The sequence below is a fragment of the Zosterops lateralis genome (assembly GCF_965231275.1).
Source record: "Zosterops lateralis genome assembly, chromosome: Z".
Classification (NCBI taxonomy): domain Eukaryota; kingdom Metazoa; phylum Chordata; class Aves; order Passeriformes; family Zosteropidae; genus Zosterops; species Zosterops lateralis.
In genome coordinates this window covers 47,512,318-47,529,524 of record NC_139800.1, presented here as the reverse complement: position 1 = coordinate 47,529,524, position 17,207 = coordinate 47,512,318, and the positions used below count along the sequence as shown (strand labels likewise).

Sequence of the window (17,207 nt, the reverse complement as noted above, 5' to 3'; positions counted from 1 at the left end):
ACACACTTTTTTATTTAAGACAAAATAGCTTGAAATCTGTATTTCTTCTGTGCCATCTTCTATTAATACTTTTTTGTTCTTCCCTGCCAACTCTATAATGTCACCTTGTGTAACAGTGTGTCTTTTTGGGGTGTAGCCAGAGCCCTTCTAGATTCCAGTCAGCCTCTCTGTAGAGAAACTGCTTGAGAACTATTCAGGCAGCAATTCAAGGTCACACAACCACACACATTACAAGGCTAGCTCAGCAAGAGGCAGAAGGCTCCCAGCCCCAAATCGATTTCCAGCAAGTGTTTATTCCAGTGTGCTGAAGGTGAATCCAGAGCCAGAGAGGATGACCATGTGATTTTCCTCAGTTATACAGGGTCTCAGGTTAGTGGGGGTACAAGGGGCAGAGAAGGAGGCAAGTGACCAAGAGATGAGCAGGACACCAAGGCCTCATAGCCAATGGGGAAACAGGGAAAGCGGATACACCATGGGATGGATGATGGACTTGTGAAACCCAGAGAAAGGTTTGCACAACGTCTACAAGGATCCATGGGGGAGAAGCCCTTTTTTACACCTGGGGTATCTTTAATCTTCACTTTTCCAAGGCAGGGCAGTTGGAAATTCCTTTAATAGCACAAGAGACTCCAAAACCTTAGGTCAGAAAGACATCTGGACACATAACAAGGGATTCAGTCATCTTTTTCTCCTTACATATGACCAAGTGAAAAGTACACAAGTTTTAATGAAGAAAATTTTAGCTTTTGAAAAAATTGTTTCAAAAAGTTAACTTCGTATTTTTTTTTAATCATCAGTACTTCATTTCACAAAACCAAAAGCTCAAATATAACTAAAGGAAAAAACCAAAAGCCTTACATCTGTGTCAGGAAGGATGCTACATTCACTATCACACTGGGTCAAATTTTCTTCCTTGTTGGTATCTTTCTGTGATGCACCTTTACTATTTACATCCAGAACCTTCTTTGCACTAGTTGTTCTTAAATTTGGCTTCGGTCTCTGGAATTGTGTCCTCAGTAGGCAAATTGATGATACAACAGTTTTCTCATCTTCCTTTTGATGATAAGATTCCCTACAACAACAAACAGGCATAGGATAATATGGCATACTTGTACACAGCTCTCAGAGCAATAACAACATCAGTGACATGAAAAGGATCCAAGAACAACACAGCCATCATCACCAAAAGCCTCTATATCTTATGAATAGGTAAGCAAAGGTAAGTTAACTGCAACTTCCACTTGAGACCTGGAAGACAAGTTGAGACATTTTAACATGATATATACATTTTACAAATATCTTCCTCTAATCATGTTTAAAGCTACCCAGCAGACTTACAGGATACCTGTGGTTGACCATTTTTTTTAAGAGACACTTTAATAGCATAGCAGACCCTGTACTCAGGGATTTATAGAAGCACACTGGAATGCACCGTGGAGATCAACATGATGAAGACAATCACAGGGGCTGAGCATTAGAAAAGTGGATTTTTTAGAAAATTAGGCCAATAGTCTAAAGATCAAATTAACATCCAACAGCATGCAAATTTAATGCTTTCAAGCTCTTGGGGTTTTGTTTGGTAAAGTCCAGTACTGTCTTGATTAACTATGTCTTTATATAAAACTTGTTTGTAATGCTGGAGTTGAATGTAAAACAGTACAATACCTAAAGATATTGATCGCTTTGAACCATCCCTTCTCTCCATTAAAGAGAAATAACCTTACCCTGTATTGGAATCTGAAACCTGTTTCGAAACATCTGACAATCCCTTTTCACTTTCATAGCTTTCTGCTTTTGAGGACTTTTCTTGGAAACACTGTCTTGTATATACTGAGTTCATCTCAGAATCTGTAGAAACATCTTCTAGTATCACACTGGATGGCTCAGTGTCTTCACAAACAGCTAAATCCTAAAACAAACAGAAGTTCCACTCTGTTAAGATGAAACATTTGCTGAATCTCTCTTCTAGGAGAGTAGGAGGAAAATAAAGTTTTATTATTTTCTACAGAAGCACTACAATTTCTCTTGCTTCTTGTGCATCCAACTAATATTACTGTCTACTATAAAAGTAAAAAGTTATTTTTCTTATATTTTCTCTTTTAAGTTGTTCATCTTCCTGTTACTAGAGGTATTATAAAAGAAAGACCTTATAAGATATGGTTTAGGCCCTGCTACACTAGCTAAGCTAGAAGTAGCTTTGAAGTTCCCATAAAGAAATACTACAAGAATGAATATAATAACCTAGTCTTAGAGAGAAAAATAAATTTGCACCTGTATAAACAATGAATCTGTCCCATGAGAATCAGTGAAGAAAAAATATATCTAGAGAGAGAAAATTTGACAGATATATACAATAGCCCTTACCAACCAATGAACTGAGTTTCACTGTATTGCTGACCAGTTAGATTTAACACAGTCCCTTCTGATATTTCCTATAAATATGAGCTTTGTGAATAAAGAATTGGCTTTTCTGCATCAGAAAACTGAGTACTATCTGCTTATTCATTACAACATCTTCCAAGACATTTTTTCTTTGCATTTCTCTTTTCAGATCTGGTATCACAATACAACAAAGTGAGATATATTCCATTTCCACGTATATTGGTTTTGCCTAGGGTAGAGTTAGCTTTCTTCAGTGTCAAGTATGGGGCTGTGTGTTGGGTTTGTGCTACATACAGGTTTGATAATACAGAAATGTTTTAATTATTGCTGAGCAGGGCTTACACAGAGCCAAGGCCTTTTCTGCTTTTCATATTGGCAAGCTGGAGAGGAACCTGGGGGAGCATGGAAGGATGGGAGGGGACACAGCCAGGACACATGACCGCAACTAACCAAAGGGATATTCCATGTTGTGCTGACATGCAGCTCAGTATATAAAGTGGGGGGAATGGCTTTTATCTTCCCAAATAACCACTTGTTGTGATGAAGCCCAGCTTTCCTGGATGTGGTGGAACACCTGCCTTTTCATGGGAAGTAATAGAAGAGTTTCTGCCCATGCTCTGCACACAAGTGTAGCTTCTGCTTTCCCTATTAAACCTTACATCTCCCTATTAAACCTTACATCCAGCTCGTTTTCCAGCTTTTACCCTTCCAGTTCTGTCTCCAAGTGCTGCTGGTGGGGTGGTGAGCAAGTGAGTTCATACTTGGTTGCTGACTGGGGTTAAACCTGATACCACAGAAAACAGAACCCAAGTGCAAAAATGAGGAAATTTGATGACAGTTTAGTTTATTCTGAAATAATAAATGAAGCATGCAAAACCAATCCCTACAAATTATGTGGTATGTACCTAGGTCTTTGTTACCAAAGCTTTTACTAAGGACCCAACAAAACAGCATACATAAACAACTGCTCCAGAAACTTACACTTTTGAGGCAGGGATCATTGTTTTCATATTGATGGTGTATGACACCTTTTCCTGCTTCTTCACCTTCAGTTGTCTCCTCTTCAGGATCTTTATCATCTATCTGTTGTTTTGGCCTTGCAACAGTTCTTCCTAGATTTGGTGCTGGTCTCTGTATTCTACCTCTCTTTAGAGGTGTTTGATTCAACACGATCCGTTTGCCATCTTTTAAACCAGCTGTTTCATTAGCCCTGGAAAAACATATACTATCCATGAAGTGCACACCACATCTGAAAGTGGGAGCAGACTTGGAGAAGTGATTTTTTTTCCTCCTTTCTTTTAAATTCTTAATATACACTTACCTAAAATGTATATTACTAGCTTCCTGAAATAATAAAATTGGAAGTGTATCTACTAGGGACTGAGAGTTTAAACTTATGTTTGCCCTGTTATTTTCCTCTTCCCATTGGTGACAGGATACCACACTAGAGAGATATTTTTCTGATCCATAATGCATTTGTAATCTCTTTGTATTCCTATCTAGTCTAGAGGCAGATGGACCTAATTTAACAAAGAGATAAAAAAATATGCAAATATTCAGAGTTTTTCTTTAGTGTATTCAGAAAATACATAAATAACTTTTTTAGCTTACTAATGTAAAAATATCAGTAGTTCATTATTAGAACTGTCAGATTCTTCAACACCTTTTTACACTGAGCATCAAGTTAAAGAGCAGATTAATGAAAGAAATAACCGAAAATATTTTCTGGCAGATTATCACACCCAGTTTATCTCCATCCATCCTTTTAAACTATTCACTTTTAAAAGAAAAGTTTATGTTTTGGGTTTTTTTATTTCTGTCTTGGTTTAGGTTGTTTTGGGGATTTTTTTGTGGGGGAATATTTGGGGGAAAGCTGTTTTTTTTAAGTTTTTATTTTTTACAATCTCTTCTGTAAAACATATTATTCCTTTTACACTACAGCTGCCACTTCACTGAAGAAAACTACAAAATAAATATGTGCCTTACATTGCCCACATACTGGATTTCTTTTCTTCCTCTTATTTGACACCTAACAGTTAACTACAATTTTAAAAACACTTACTCCTATTGTTTAAATACTTAACCACTGTTAAAATGGATGCATTTTAGTATTAAAAGCAAGTAGCTAAGGCTTGTTTTAGTTTTCATGGGACTAAGTTTTCAACTTTTTTACATTTACCATGACTGACTTATAATTTAAAAAGTACCACTTCAAGAATGAAAATGCTTCATGTATGTTTCATAAGTTAATGAAGATTCTTATTTTGCCCTCAATATCCGTACTACAGAAGCTGTTTCAAAAACTTCTATAATTACCACACTACAAAATACTACCAGAAGTGACAAGAATGATAAATTGCGGGACACAGCACTTATCTTCTTATTTTTGTCATACTTACTGAGGCATTGTCTCCAGGATTTTGTCATCTTTTTCTGCAGCATCTTCACTGGTAACATCAGATCCATTACCTTTGTCATTATTCTGAACAGAAACAGAGTATTATGACATGAACTGTCTTACATTCATAAAGTACAGCATCACCTAACTGACTCAGTAACTGTTTATAAGAGGAGACAAAACAGATGGCTTATGACACACAAAAATTACAGGGTAAATTTCACAGTCAGACATGTGCAGTAAAAACTAAAGCAAGCACCTGAATCTGTATTTGCTGCAGGACATGAAAGACTATTGGTATCTACTGTATTGTAACAACCTCTCACCGTATTTGAGGTTACTAAGCAATACCATCTGTCACTAAAAGCAGGTTAAGTAAGTGGCTAATTCCTGGTCATACTTGGGAGCAAAAAAGTAAAGAAAAAAAAAGATAACATTACGGTTGCATCCAGCAGCTTTTTAGCTAACACATTATCTTCAGTTATGTTACTTTATTAAATACCTTCTCAGCTTCTCCCTTAGGTTGTAGAAGGGACATTTTATCATTTCCTGCATCTTTTTCAGGCTCTTCTTTCCTTCCAGATGATCTTGTAACATTAGGTTTAAATCTCTGTCGATATCCTCTAACTATTGTCTTTGCAATTGCAGTTTTTTCGGGTTCTCTGCACAAAGGATCCACAACAGCGACATTTACTCCACAATATTCAAGCCTATCTAACAATACAATGTCTTGCACAGATTTCTTTACTGGAATTGTGTTGTCTTCAGAAAGATCTGCCCAAACTCATGCAAGTTGCTTCACACAAGAAACAAGACTTTGTTTGTCTTACAATGTGGGCAAACTCAATTTATCTACATATTAAAAAGAGATTAATTTGTCACACATGGGAAAAACCTAACTAGATTGATACCACAGCTACTTCTGCAAATGCCAGAAGCAGAACCATCATCTCTCATAACTGAGGCTAGGAGGAAAGCAAAGCCATAGTTATCACTCGCCCCCTCTCAAATTACAGGCATTGTTGTTACTTCATCATGCAATCCTTTCATCAACTTTCCAGAAAAGATGTACATACCTTCTACTTAAGTACCACCTGATATCATCCAAAAAAAATGCTAAAGTCGATTTTGAAATTTATATTACAGCTTCACAGTTATTGTTATCTTTTTCTAAGAGGACTATATAGAACCAATTAACAATTATACTCAGTTAATACCAGGAGACTGGAAAAGTGATTTCAATACTTACTGAGATGCAGTATCCAAATCCCTGTTTTCTACTTCCATGCCTTCATTTCTGCTTCTTCTGTTGTCCTCTTCAGAGCACTGAAATTGAGGCAAGGAATATTACCCTTAGACAAGTGTGCAGGTATTGTTATTTCTAAGACTGTCACTGACCTGCATATCTCCATTGAGCAAAACAGATGCAGCATCAAGAACATACTAAGTAACATTCCTCTTTCTGACCTTTTCACCTGCATTTGCAAGAATTGGAGAAGTTTTCGTCTCCATTTTGTCTTGTGTTGCCATCTCCTTCCTTCCAGGTGATCTCACTAAATTGGGTTTAGGTCTTTTCAAGTGCCTTCTATCTGCTGACTTTTCAGTTCTCCTGAAGATACAAAGAAAGGTGGTATACATTATTACCAAAGAAAAACCTAAAGTCTTATATGGTTCAACATGTACTTCAAGAGCATCACAGACTGTATGGGTCAAGGTATTGCATGCAGCAAGACAATAATCAGAAAAAAAAAAATGAACCATTGCATCTTTCTGATATGAAAAGACATGCTACAAAGTTATGAAAAGAGCATCAAATAAACCTTAACAACTTTGCTGGCTTTCAGTGGAATCTACTTAAAAATACTTGAAGGATTTCCTGCTATTAAGTAAACAGGAATATTTATTCTCCTAGGGATTCACAATTCATGCCACTGTGTTTAATTTTATATAGAAACAATATAAATCTGCTCTAAATACAATGATTTGCATCCACCTCTCCTGTCCCCCCATCACATTTCAAAGCTATCTCAGTCATGGAAAACCAAACTTTTTTCAAATACCTTGTCCTACTGCCAACATCCACGTCTTACTGAGGAATGGGGTACATACATCACTCTCTGTGTCCTTAACCATTGCAATGGCATGTCCTAGGATTCACACACTGACACAGCCCTAAACCTTATCAATAATCTTCAGATTGGGAACTACTACTTTTTCTTATATTCTCCCTAGAACAGGACAAATAAAGCTTTGACAGTGTTTATCGTAAGAGTGAGCTGCCATTCAAAAAGGGAAAGACAGAAGTATGAAAACCAACTTAGCATTAACTAGTACCCCATCTCTAAATCACCTTTAAAAAACTGTATCTTGAAATAAGAAGTTGATCATCATGCAAAAATGCACAGTCTTAGGCATAGACTTCTTTAAATACCACTTCTCAATGTAAGAAACAGTCACCAAAATTAAATTCATAAAGGAGTACAGAGAAGCCAGAGACATTTTGGAGTATCTTCTATCTTAGAAGCTTGCACCAAGTTCCAAAGAGGAACAGTTCCCAAATAGGAAAGAAGAAATACACCATCACATGATGTGTACAGCTAATAAGTTCTGATGAACAACTATGAACATCAAAAAACTCAGTAGGGCCCTTCTATTAAAAAAACAAAAAAAATCAAATTTCACAGCCAAGCTTTACCCAGAATGAGCAGAATTTCTTCATTCCCTTGCTCTTGTAGAAAGACTAGGTTTTTTCCCTCAAAGTTTAGCTAAGTCTTTCTCCCTATTCCTATCTACCTTTTTGATCTTAGCTAATGCACTGCTACTCAGTAATCAAAATTTCTACCAAAAAGCTTCACTGAATATGGAAAACAAGATATCACAATCTCCTGATTGGTTCAATCTGCTATGGTCAACTGGAATTATATCCAAATTGAGCAGACCCAGTTTAGTTCAAGTGCCACTGTGAAGTAAAATAATTCTACTTACATGATTTCAGACTGTGAACCACCTTCTGATGCACTCTGCTTTCCATCTGTTTTTTGTGAGTGATGTGTATCTTCGTTCTGAGGAAGAAAAAAAATGTTTTAATGTAAAGAAAAGCAGAAGCAAGATTGCCACAGTGGTTGAGAGTAGAAAGGTCTGCTAGGGGTCTCCTAGTCCAACCCCCTGATCAAGCGTAGTGGGTTAACCTAGGCAGATGCCAGGCACCCACCAAAGCTGCTCACTCACTCCTCTCTGCAGCTGGACAGACGAGAGAAAATCTAACACAGGGTTTATGGATGGAGATAAGGACCAGGAGAAAGATCATCCACTAAACAGCATCACAGACAAAACAGGCTCAACTTAGAAATACAAAATGAATTTATTACTAACAAAATCAGAGGATAATGAGAACTATAATAAACCCTTAAGAACACCTTCCACACACCTCTCCCTCCTTCCAGCTCTATGTCCCAGCAGTGCAAGGAGACAGGGAATGAGGGTTATGGTCAGTTCATGACCTGAGGATGCTCCCACTGCTCAGGGAGAGGAGTCCCTCTCCTGCTGTACCTGGAGTCCCTCCCACAGGAGACAGATCTCCATGAGCTTCTCTGACGTGGCTCCATCTCATGAGCAACACTCCCCCTCAAACTGTTGCAGTGTGGGTCACTCTTCCATGGGGTGCAGTCCTTCAAGGACAGGCTGCTCCAGCCTGGGAGCAAGGCCCTTCTCTCCACAGGTCTCTCACAGGGTCACAGGCTCCTCCAGGCACCCATGTGCTCCAGCATGGGCACCTCCACGGGCTGCAGGTGGATCTCTGCATCCCCTGTGGATCCCCACGGGCTGCAGGGGCACAGCTGCTTCATCATGGCCTGCACCATGGGCTGCAGGGGAATCTCTGCTCCAGTGCCTGGAACAACTCCTGTCCCTCCTTCTCCACTGACCTTGGTGTTTGCAGACTTGTTCTTCTCACATGTTCTCTCCCTGTTCTTCTCTGGTTGCAATTACAACTGCACAACCCCTTTTTGTTTTGAATTCTTCTTAAATATGTTATCAAAGAGGAGTTACCATCATTTCTAATTGGCCTAGTCATGATCGGCTCTGCGGGGCATTGAAGAAGGTTCCAGCAGCTTTTCAGAGAAGTCACCCCTGTAGCCCGTTGTTACCAAAACCAGGCCAGGCAAAACCAATACATCAAGGCACCTGGAGCTGGTTGCCCAATACTGTGTCCAGACAGCTTCTGAATCTTGCCAAGGATGGAGACTCCACAGTCTCTCTGGGCAGCCTGTACCAGTGCTTGGTAACCCTCACAGCGAAACAGGATTTCCTGGTGCTCAGAAGGAACCTCCTGTCTTGCATTCTTTGCCCATTGTCTCTTGTCCTGTCACTGGGCAGCCCTGGAAAGAGCCTGGCCCTGTCCTGTTTGAACCCTCCCTAAGGCTTTTGTGGAACTGTCTGTTGAAGAGATCCCCCTGAGCTTTCTCTCTGGGTTGAACAGTTCCTGCTCCTTCAGCTTTTTGTCATAGGAGAGATGCTTCCACCCCTTTTACCATCTGTATGACCCTTTGAGGGGCTGTTCCGGTGTGTCCAGGTCTCTCCTACCAGGGAGCCCAGAACTTGTCAGTCCTCCAGGTGTGGCTTCTTCAGTGAAGCTGAACAAGGGGCAGGGATCACCTCCTTCGGCCTGCTGGCAAGGCTTCTCCTGCTGCAGCCCAGGTCACTGTGAGCTGTTTGTGCAGCCACAGCACGTTCCTGGTTCATGTTCCACTTGGAGACCGCCAGGACAGCCAGGTTCTTTTCTGCAAAGCTGCTTTCCATCTGGGTGGCTTGCAGCACGCGCTGGTGCCTTGCGTTGCTCCTCCCCTGCTGCAGGACTTTGCATCTCCCTCCCTTTGCTGAACTTCCTGAGGTTCCTGTCAGCCCGCTTCTCCAGGTTCCTTTGGAGCCCAGTACAACCTTTGGGTGTCTTTGTCTTTGGGAAGCAATTCCTTCTAGATCTGCCTAATCTGTAAACTTGCTGAGGTTACACCCTGCTCCATCATTCAGATCATTTGTGGAGCAGCACAAACCATCCAATGCATGTTCCACACAAATTATTTTCCAACACTGTGCCAGTAAGCATACGCCAGCAAAATCCTGCTCCAACACCTAGCTGTTCATATTGCAGTCCTCCACTTTTAAATACTTAAACTGTTCCGCCGTGTTAAATTGTCTATGAGGTAAGTCAGGCATGCACAATATACTCTCTGAATTCATCTGCATTAACAGACAGCCCATTAAGCCTGGGAGAATTGACAGCATTTCACTTTTGATTATGTCCTTACACCTCTTGATTGTTTTCCACCTAGTGGTGAAAACATCACAAAAACAATGAAATTTGATTTACAAACCACTTTTAATGATGAAGGGCAAGATCTTGAGAAGAACTACATAAAAAAATAGTAATACCTTAGATTCTGTAGTTTCTACAGATTGTGTTTCCTTGCTTCTAATATTTGAAACTGGTAACTCTGGAATTTGGCTTTCCTGTGATATATCATCTCTAATATCTCTGGTTCTCAATTTAGCAGGTTCTGCTTCTACTATAATGTCACTGCTACCTTCAAGGCTGAAATAAATAAAAGCATACAAGAACATTAGTGTACCTGTAGAAAAAAAGCTATTTCTCCTTACAGACCGAGGAAGTTGCATAGAAAAACAATGCAATTTTGACACTAAATAACTACCCATGTTGCAGAGAATCTCACAAAGTTTTAGTAATATTTGCAGACTATGAGCTTTAAAACAACTTTTGTACTTTTGCATTGCAATTATAAGATGAAGTTAAAATCTCATCTGATTGTTCTAGACTGATTGCTTTTAAGAAAATAAACTTTAAAATGGACAACTGCACACCAATGTTTTTTTCCTCTGATCTTTCATAACAATCTAGGTTGAATCCAAAGGCAAATAACTGTCTCTTCATATACTTGTAATGAACTATTTAAGAAAATGGAAGTTTCTGGGAATCTATATATATACATAAATATGTATAAAATAACAATTACAATATAGCTAAATACAACAAAATATCACACAAAATTCTGAAGCAGCACTCACAGTATCATAAAGAGTTTTTAGATTTACCACCTTCACATATAACAAGTTTAATAAACCAACATTCACTTTCTTTGTTGTAAAAGTATGCCCAAAACTGAACCCAAAAGCTTGCCTCTCACTGAATTCTGCAAAAATAAAATCTAAGCAACTTTACTTTTCCACAAGAGTAATTTTATTACAGATAAAAATTCCCAACATACTGTAACTCAACTTAGCAACATTATCAAGCAGTGCTTCAAGAGAAATATTAGAAGTTAGAATAAACAATGGTCTTCCTAAACACTCTTAAAACATGAAATAACTTTTGGAGGTGACTTCAGTAATTATGTACATTTATTATGTGAGGGCAGCCCATTAGGGTGGAGAATATTTTGAGCATGTAAATCATAAATAGTTTACTAAACCCCAGGAGACTTCTCAGAAATCTGCACAATCTGTGGTGGTTAAGTGGTGGTAATCATGAACAAATAAAACCAATATTAAAACTTTACACTATTTTTTTTTGTTTCGCCTAAGCTTACCATTATAAACATTACCTGCATAAATTGACACCATCTTCTCTTTCCATTTCGTTATTCACTGGTGAACAAGACTCTGATCTCTCTCCTTCTGTTACAGCAATCTCATATTGTTTTCCTTCAATAGCACAATCCATTTCTTCTCCACAGGTAGCATGACCATCACTGCTTGCATCATATATCACTTTTTCCCCTGATAATTAATAAGAATTAAATCAGTTTGGACATTCTGGGAAACATCTTAGGATTCCAGTAATCAAAGCCTAGCTACAGTGAAGAAGACTTAATATAAAATCCTAGTAGAAAAAGTCTAAGTATTAAGATTTAAGAGAACTGTTCTCACCTAAAACAAAGTATGTTTAGATTTAGAATAAAAGTTGATTTTAAAAGGCATTGTTTTACAACCTCCTACAAGGCAGATCAGCAATATAAATCAAAGACCAAATTCTGACTATTAAGTTTCCAATTACTTTATACAAAATTTCTATTTGAATATGAAAGTGAGCCTTTTTGCCTATTACTTTTATTAGAAGACTTCCCGTCTTCAGCAGTTTTTGAAGGAACAGGCATTTCTTCTGGAATATTCTCTACTTCCTGTTCCAGATCATCTTTTCTCTTCTTCTTTCTCTTCTTTTTTGCTAATGCTGGCTCTAATGCAACCTGTTCTTCTGCCTGTTCAGAAATGCCCAAAGATTCCTCATTTTCTTTCTCAGCTGTCACACCATCTGCTTCTGTTTCTGCATCAGAAATTCCAGCTTCGTGAAGTTCATCTTGATCATTGGCAGCTTCTGTGCTGGCAGTTTTTGCTATTGAGACAATATGGTTCTCGGTTAATAGACTAGTGGAGTACTAGGAGCAACAAACAGCAAAGGCATTTCTGTGAAAAGCATTTGTGTACTCATGTATCACTGCCAATACACTGCCAGGTGTGTGAGCAGGACTGGGGAATGTCAGTCATTGACCTGCCAGAAAAGCTTCAGTATAGATTAACTTCAGTATTTAATATAAAACACATTCTGTAGATGGGACAATACTTCACAAGGAGAAAGTTAATATGGGTGTAAAGCCAATTTAGTAAATGCTATTATGCCTGTGCTTTTTTGCAGTTTATACAATCACATCTGGATTCAGGGAAAAGAGACATCAATAGTCCTATAAAGAACTTTTGTATGTCTGCAGAAATAGGTGACGGTGGTTACAGAATGTACACCAAGCAAAACCAATTTTTCATCCAGAAATGTATAACAGTTGATCATTCTAGCTTACGTAAGAAAGCTGAAATATTACCTAGCTAATAATTAACAAGTTATTTTTTGGGTTTAATCAGTTTCTAAAATTTTCCTCCCCCCTATTTTAAGGACATTTTGTCTTGATCCTGTATTTAACCACAAATTACTTTTCCTTTCCCTTTCATTCATCTCAAATGAACTTGTTTCCCTGCAATTAAGAAGTCCAAAATGCAAGAAAAGTAGAAAAGCATACTCACATTGCTTTACACTTGACGTACCTTTAATATCGAAGTGTAGATACGAGATTTCTCTACATGGTTTTAAGTCATAATACATGGGATATTTTACTTAATCAAATCCAAAACAAGGCTATAGAAAAGCAGCAACTATTTCAATTTTAAGAGATGTTGCTTCTTAGCTAGCATCCCCTTTAAAAAGATGTTCACTTGTTTGTTTCACAATACCACTTATAAAAGATGGGTCCTTGTGGAACAAACAAGTGAACATTGCCACAGAATTAGCATGAAATGTACGAAGTGGTGTCAGTATAACTGTTTTTAATTAAAGCACATCTGTCAAAAGTCTTTTCCCAGGTACTGAGGCAGTAAGACACAGTAGTGATCAACAGTAATTAAACATAATCTTTATTTTGAACAGACCAGGAAGACAAAATAACTTTCATGTGATTCTCTGAAAAGAATCATACCCTTCAGACTCAGGAAGTTCAACTACTATTAAAGGAGAAACAGAACCCTCAAAACAAGAGGATTTTAAATGCAAGCAAACTTTGAACATGGAAAGTTTGCCTAAACCATGATTTTGGCCCAAAAAATTCTACAAATGAATTCATTAGCAACTCATGGAGATACTTAACAACTGGTAAATCAGAGTATCAGTGCTTCAGATTGCAGAAGAGCACCATTTTCACTGTGGTATCATGTTTTTGCTCTCTTACTAATTATTACCATCCTGTACATAAGTAAACTACACTTGAAAAAGTTAACACTATGAAGCTAAGATCTTCTAGTCCTGTCCACAACAGGCAAGGAAAACGTGATGCCCTATGTGATTTTTCCTCTGCTAGCAACACATTACTGACTACTGCTCTGTAATGCCTTCTCAAGGACTCTTTTAAAGTACCTTTTGACTTCTTCTGTGACCTTGGAGACTTTTTTTCTTTTGGCCTCTGGCTTTTAACAGTCTTTTGCTTTCTCTTTTCCTCATCTGCTAAGACCTTCTCAAGCAGCCGGGCAAAGAATTCAAAATCAAAAGGTCGTTTTTCTTCTATCATATTAAAGCAAAGAAACAGAACAGATACCAAATTGATTATTTTTTCAAGTTTTGTCTTTGTAAAATAACTAGTGATACATAACATAATATCAAAAGCAAAGGTTAAACACATTTAAACAGAGAGTTCTTGAAAGTATTTACAGTATCATTTAAGCAGGGGCTGAAGTTGACATAAAGGTGATTGGATTATGGTAGTTTGGTTTTAAAAAACAATTATAATTATAAAAATAAGTAGTGCAGAAAACTTAAGAACTGCCAAATGCATAAACCGTACCATAGTACCAAATAACATATTAACATGCTGCTTGTAGGACATATGTACCTCATTCAGCTAACAAAAAAAGGCTGTAAGGAGTCTCAAAGCAATTTACAATAAATAACTGTGCTAGAAATTCCCATGAAGAAGAATAATTATCTTCAACTGAATGAAGAGAAGAAAGTTTATATTAATCTCATTTAGCAGACATCTAGGAAAGATAGAAAACAAACCTAAAGATCATTATTGTTAACTATGCTTGTTATGAAAACCTAAGATTCCACAGTTTCTGGTTTCATCTATGAGCAAAAACTTTCTTCTAAGCAATTCAAACAAGGCAAAGCACAGAAATTACCATGGAGATAGATGGCTACTATTTAATGACTCATTGTAGGGTAAGGAATATTTACTTACTGAAAGCTTTGTCTATTCTCCAAGCATTAGCTTTTTCCTCACGTTTGAACTTGTTCTAAAAGCAAATGCACAGTGGCATTTATCATTAACCAAGAAATGCAACAACATGTTCTACAAAATGGCAGCTCAAAGTAAGCCTTCAGTGCAACAAACCAACTAAAGTTGTTGAAATTCACACGCATATCCATGGAACACAACTTTGTAATTAATTTTTAAATATAAAATCTGTTACCATAGCTATCACCAGCTACACTTTTTATTATTTTCTACACCTTTTCCCAACTTTTCAATCTGAGCAAATATCAAAGACTTTCCCGGCTGCGTTCAACAAAAGACATAACACAGAAGCCTCTCACCGAACAGCCATTTAGGCACATCAACATTCTTTATCTAAAACAAAGTGTCTTTAAGTATGCTACATTCTCTGAAATTCAACCAGCATTTTAATGTTTCGGATACTTATAACCTCTTGAAACAGGTATCAGAAAACAAGCACTGCTGTGGAGAAAATTCACATCAAAATTATCAACACTACTGGAGGAAGCACAGGAATGCAAATAAGAAAAAGAAAAGTAAAACCAGATGTTTGTTTTATTGAGTGTTTTAATTTTTACCTTAATTTCTGCTCTGGCTCTGTGAGGAAACAGCCGCCCAATCAAGGAGAAGTCTGTTCCTACCATACTGATAGCTAAAAAGAACATGTCTGTTTCTAGAAGGGAAAGAAAATATTACACAAACTTAAATATTTACGAAACCATCCTTCTTGCTATCAAAAATAAAAACGCCTTGCAAACTCAACATCATAAGATCAGTAACTTTGAGGTTGTCTATTGTAGCTGCAAGTCCAGGTGAGTATATATGGAGTCTGTTTGTTATTTTACCTAGGTCCCTCTAATAACATTTTCCAAATGAACTACCAACAGAAAGAATTGTCTGATCTATTACTAAATTACAGAATGGGAAGTGTGTTTTCTAAAGTTAGTAAATCTAAGATAACCAATCACAAATTGCCCGTGTCCATTTTTATTACAAACACAAGCACAAATAGAAATCAGAAAAACATCATGTAAATCTACTGTCTCCATTATTAACAGGAAAAGAGTGCATTCCAAAGAGAGTACAGTGAATTCTGAAGCTAATTTCTCCCCCTATAGCTGTAAAAAGTAACTTCCAATTGTAAAAAGTCTGGCACAGTATTGTAAGCCTAGATGTATTCACAGCAGGAGTAATGAAAAACCCAACCCACCCACTCATAAGAACACAGCTGTCCACTTGCACTGAAATCAGTCCACACAGAGATACCTTATACAATCTATTTCTGCCCATGCTGGGAGAACCCAGTTAAGTACCATAAAGAACTCGAATCTCTGTAAACCAGAATCCAAAATTATGCTCTTGATAAAGCAGACTAGCATTTCATCAGCATCCAAACATCCATGGTAGAAAAAAAAGCACAGATAACCTACATATTAAAAGGTACCGGATTTTTTAAAAATTAGAGTTTTCACAGTAAATACCACAGCTCTGTCGATTTTAAGTGTGAAGGGTTGAGATGACATGAGATGACATGCAAGTAGATCCATTTACTCCACTAGGGATGAAAACTGTCAAATATAAAGCATGACAGGTGAAAGGTGAAAACTAGGATTTTTCTGTAGACTCAAAACTTGAAACCAAAAATATACTTACCTTTATTTGACCATGGTTTTGTGTAAAAACTTTTCCTGAAGCTAGAATATGTAGTTGTAGAGCCACGCTCAAAGATGGGATCATTTTCTTCGACAACACATGGGCCTTTTGTTCTTAGAACTTCCACGGTTAAGCTGGGAAAAAAAACACACAAGAAGACTCACCTCAAAATATTACTAAGAAAACACATAGTAGATCTTTATAAGACAGCTATTCAATTCTTTTTCCACAAGTGAGCATTTCTACTGTGTAATTAATAATTACACTAACGTGTACTTTAATATGGGAATGCAGCAAGAAAACAATATCCTAATTCACCCTCTGTGAATAAATTTGCATTTTCTGTTTTGTAACATATAATACAGACATACATAGTTAAGTAGCTTAAAAACAACAAACAAACAAACAAACAAACAAAACAACCACCACAACTTTTTTTTACATTTGAGAAATCCATTTTGTAAAACCATGAGAACCTCTCAATATTCTTCTACTATACTTCGAAATTCTTTAACCAGGCTCTCTTTATCCTTAAACCTTGACCTAAATCTTGTGTTTAATACCTTTGGGGAACTCAGAAATTTAATAATCTACTTTTTAAACATCATAATCTGAGCAAAGTTACTGAAAACACTGACAGAAGAATAAGGCAGCAACAGGCAAGATGCAAAGCTGGAGCAAATTGTACTTATAACCAAATAACAGTAACCAGATGCATGTTACCTGTGAGAAGCAAAAACGTCAGCTAACAGAAGACATTTGGAAGTTTGACAAATCTTCAGTGTTCATTCACAGTAATAAAATATGCCACCTTCCACTCAAGCTCCTTCCCCAACAACATTTCTCATAAAGTATGGCACTACAGAGATGCAGATTACTGCTGCTTGTATTTTGTCACATCCTTGCACTGTTTCCTAAGTCGGTGTAGCTCAACTCTCAAACATAAATACACT

The 17,207-nt window shown here is 37.4% G+C and overlaps 1 protein-coding gene across 5 annotated transcripts in view; it reads right to left on the bottom strand.

Annotated features, from left to right (window-relative positions):
- Positions 1-17,207, bottom strand: part of BDP1 (BDP1 general transcription factor IIIB subunit) — a gene marked incomplete at its 5' end in the record, with an annotated part of 51,997 nt that overhangs the window by 27,438 nt on the left and 7,352 nt on the right. For all 5 annotated transcript variants that reach the window (XM_083883956.1, XM_083883958.1, XM_083883957.1 and 2 more), the window contains 15 exons: positions 859-1,072; positions 1,725-1,909; positions 3,364-3,592; positions 4,782-4,864; positions 5,283-5,442; positions 6,030-6,106; positions 6,248-6,389; positions 7,766-7,842; positions 10,208-10,367; positions 11,395-11,569; positions 11,898-12,182; positions 13,746-13,889; positions 14,566-14,620; positions 15,180-15,274; positions 16,255-16,388. In XM_083883956.1, the coding sequence (XP_083740082.1) occupies positions 859-1,072; positions 1,725-1,909; positions 3,364-3,592; positions 4,782-4,864; positions 5,283-5,442; positions 6,030-6,106; positions 6,248-6,389; positions 7,766-7,842; positions 10,208-10,367; positions 11,395-11,569; positions 11,898-12,182; positions 13,746-13,889; positions 14,566-14,620; positions 15,180-15,274; positions 16,255-16,388 (2,215 nt within the window). The remainder of the gene's footprint in view (positions 1-858; positions 1,073-1,724; positions 1,910-3,363; positions 3,593-4,781; positions 4,865-5,282; positions 5,443-6,029; positions 6,107-6,247; positions 6,390-7,765; positions 7,843-10,207; positions 10,368-11,394; positions 11,570-11,897; positions 12,183-13,745; positions 13,890-14,565; positions 14,621-15,179; positions 15,275-16,254; positions 16,389-17,207) is intronic.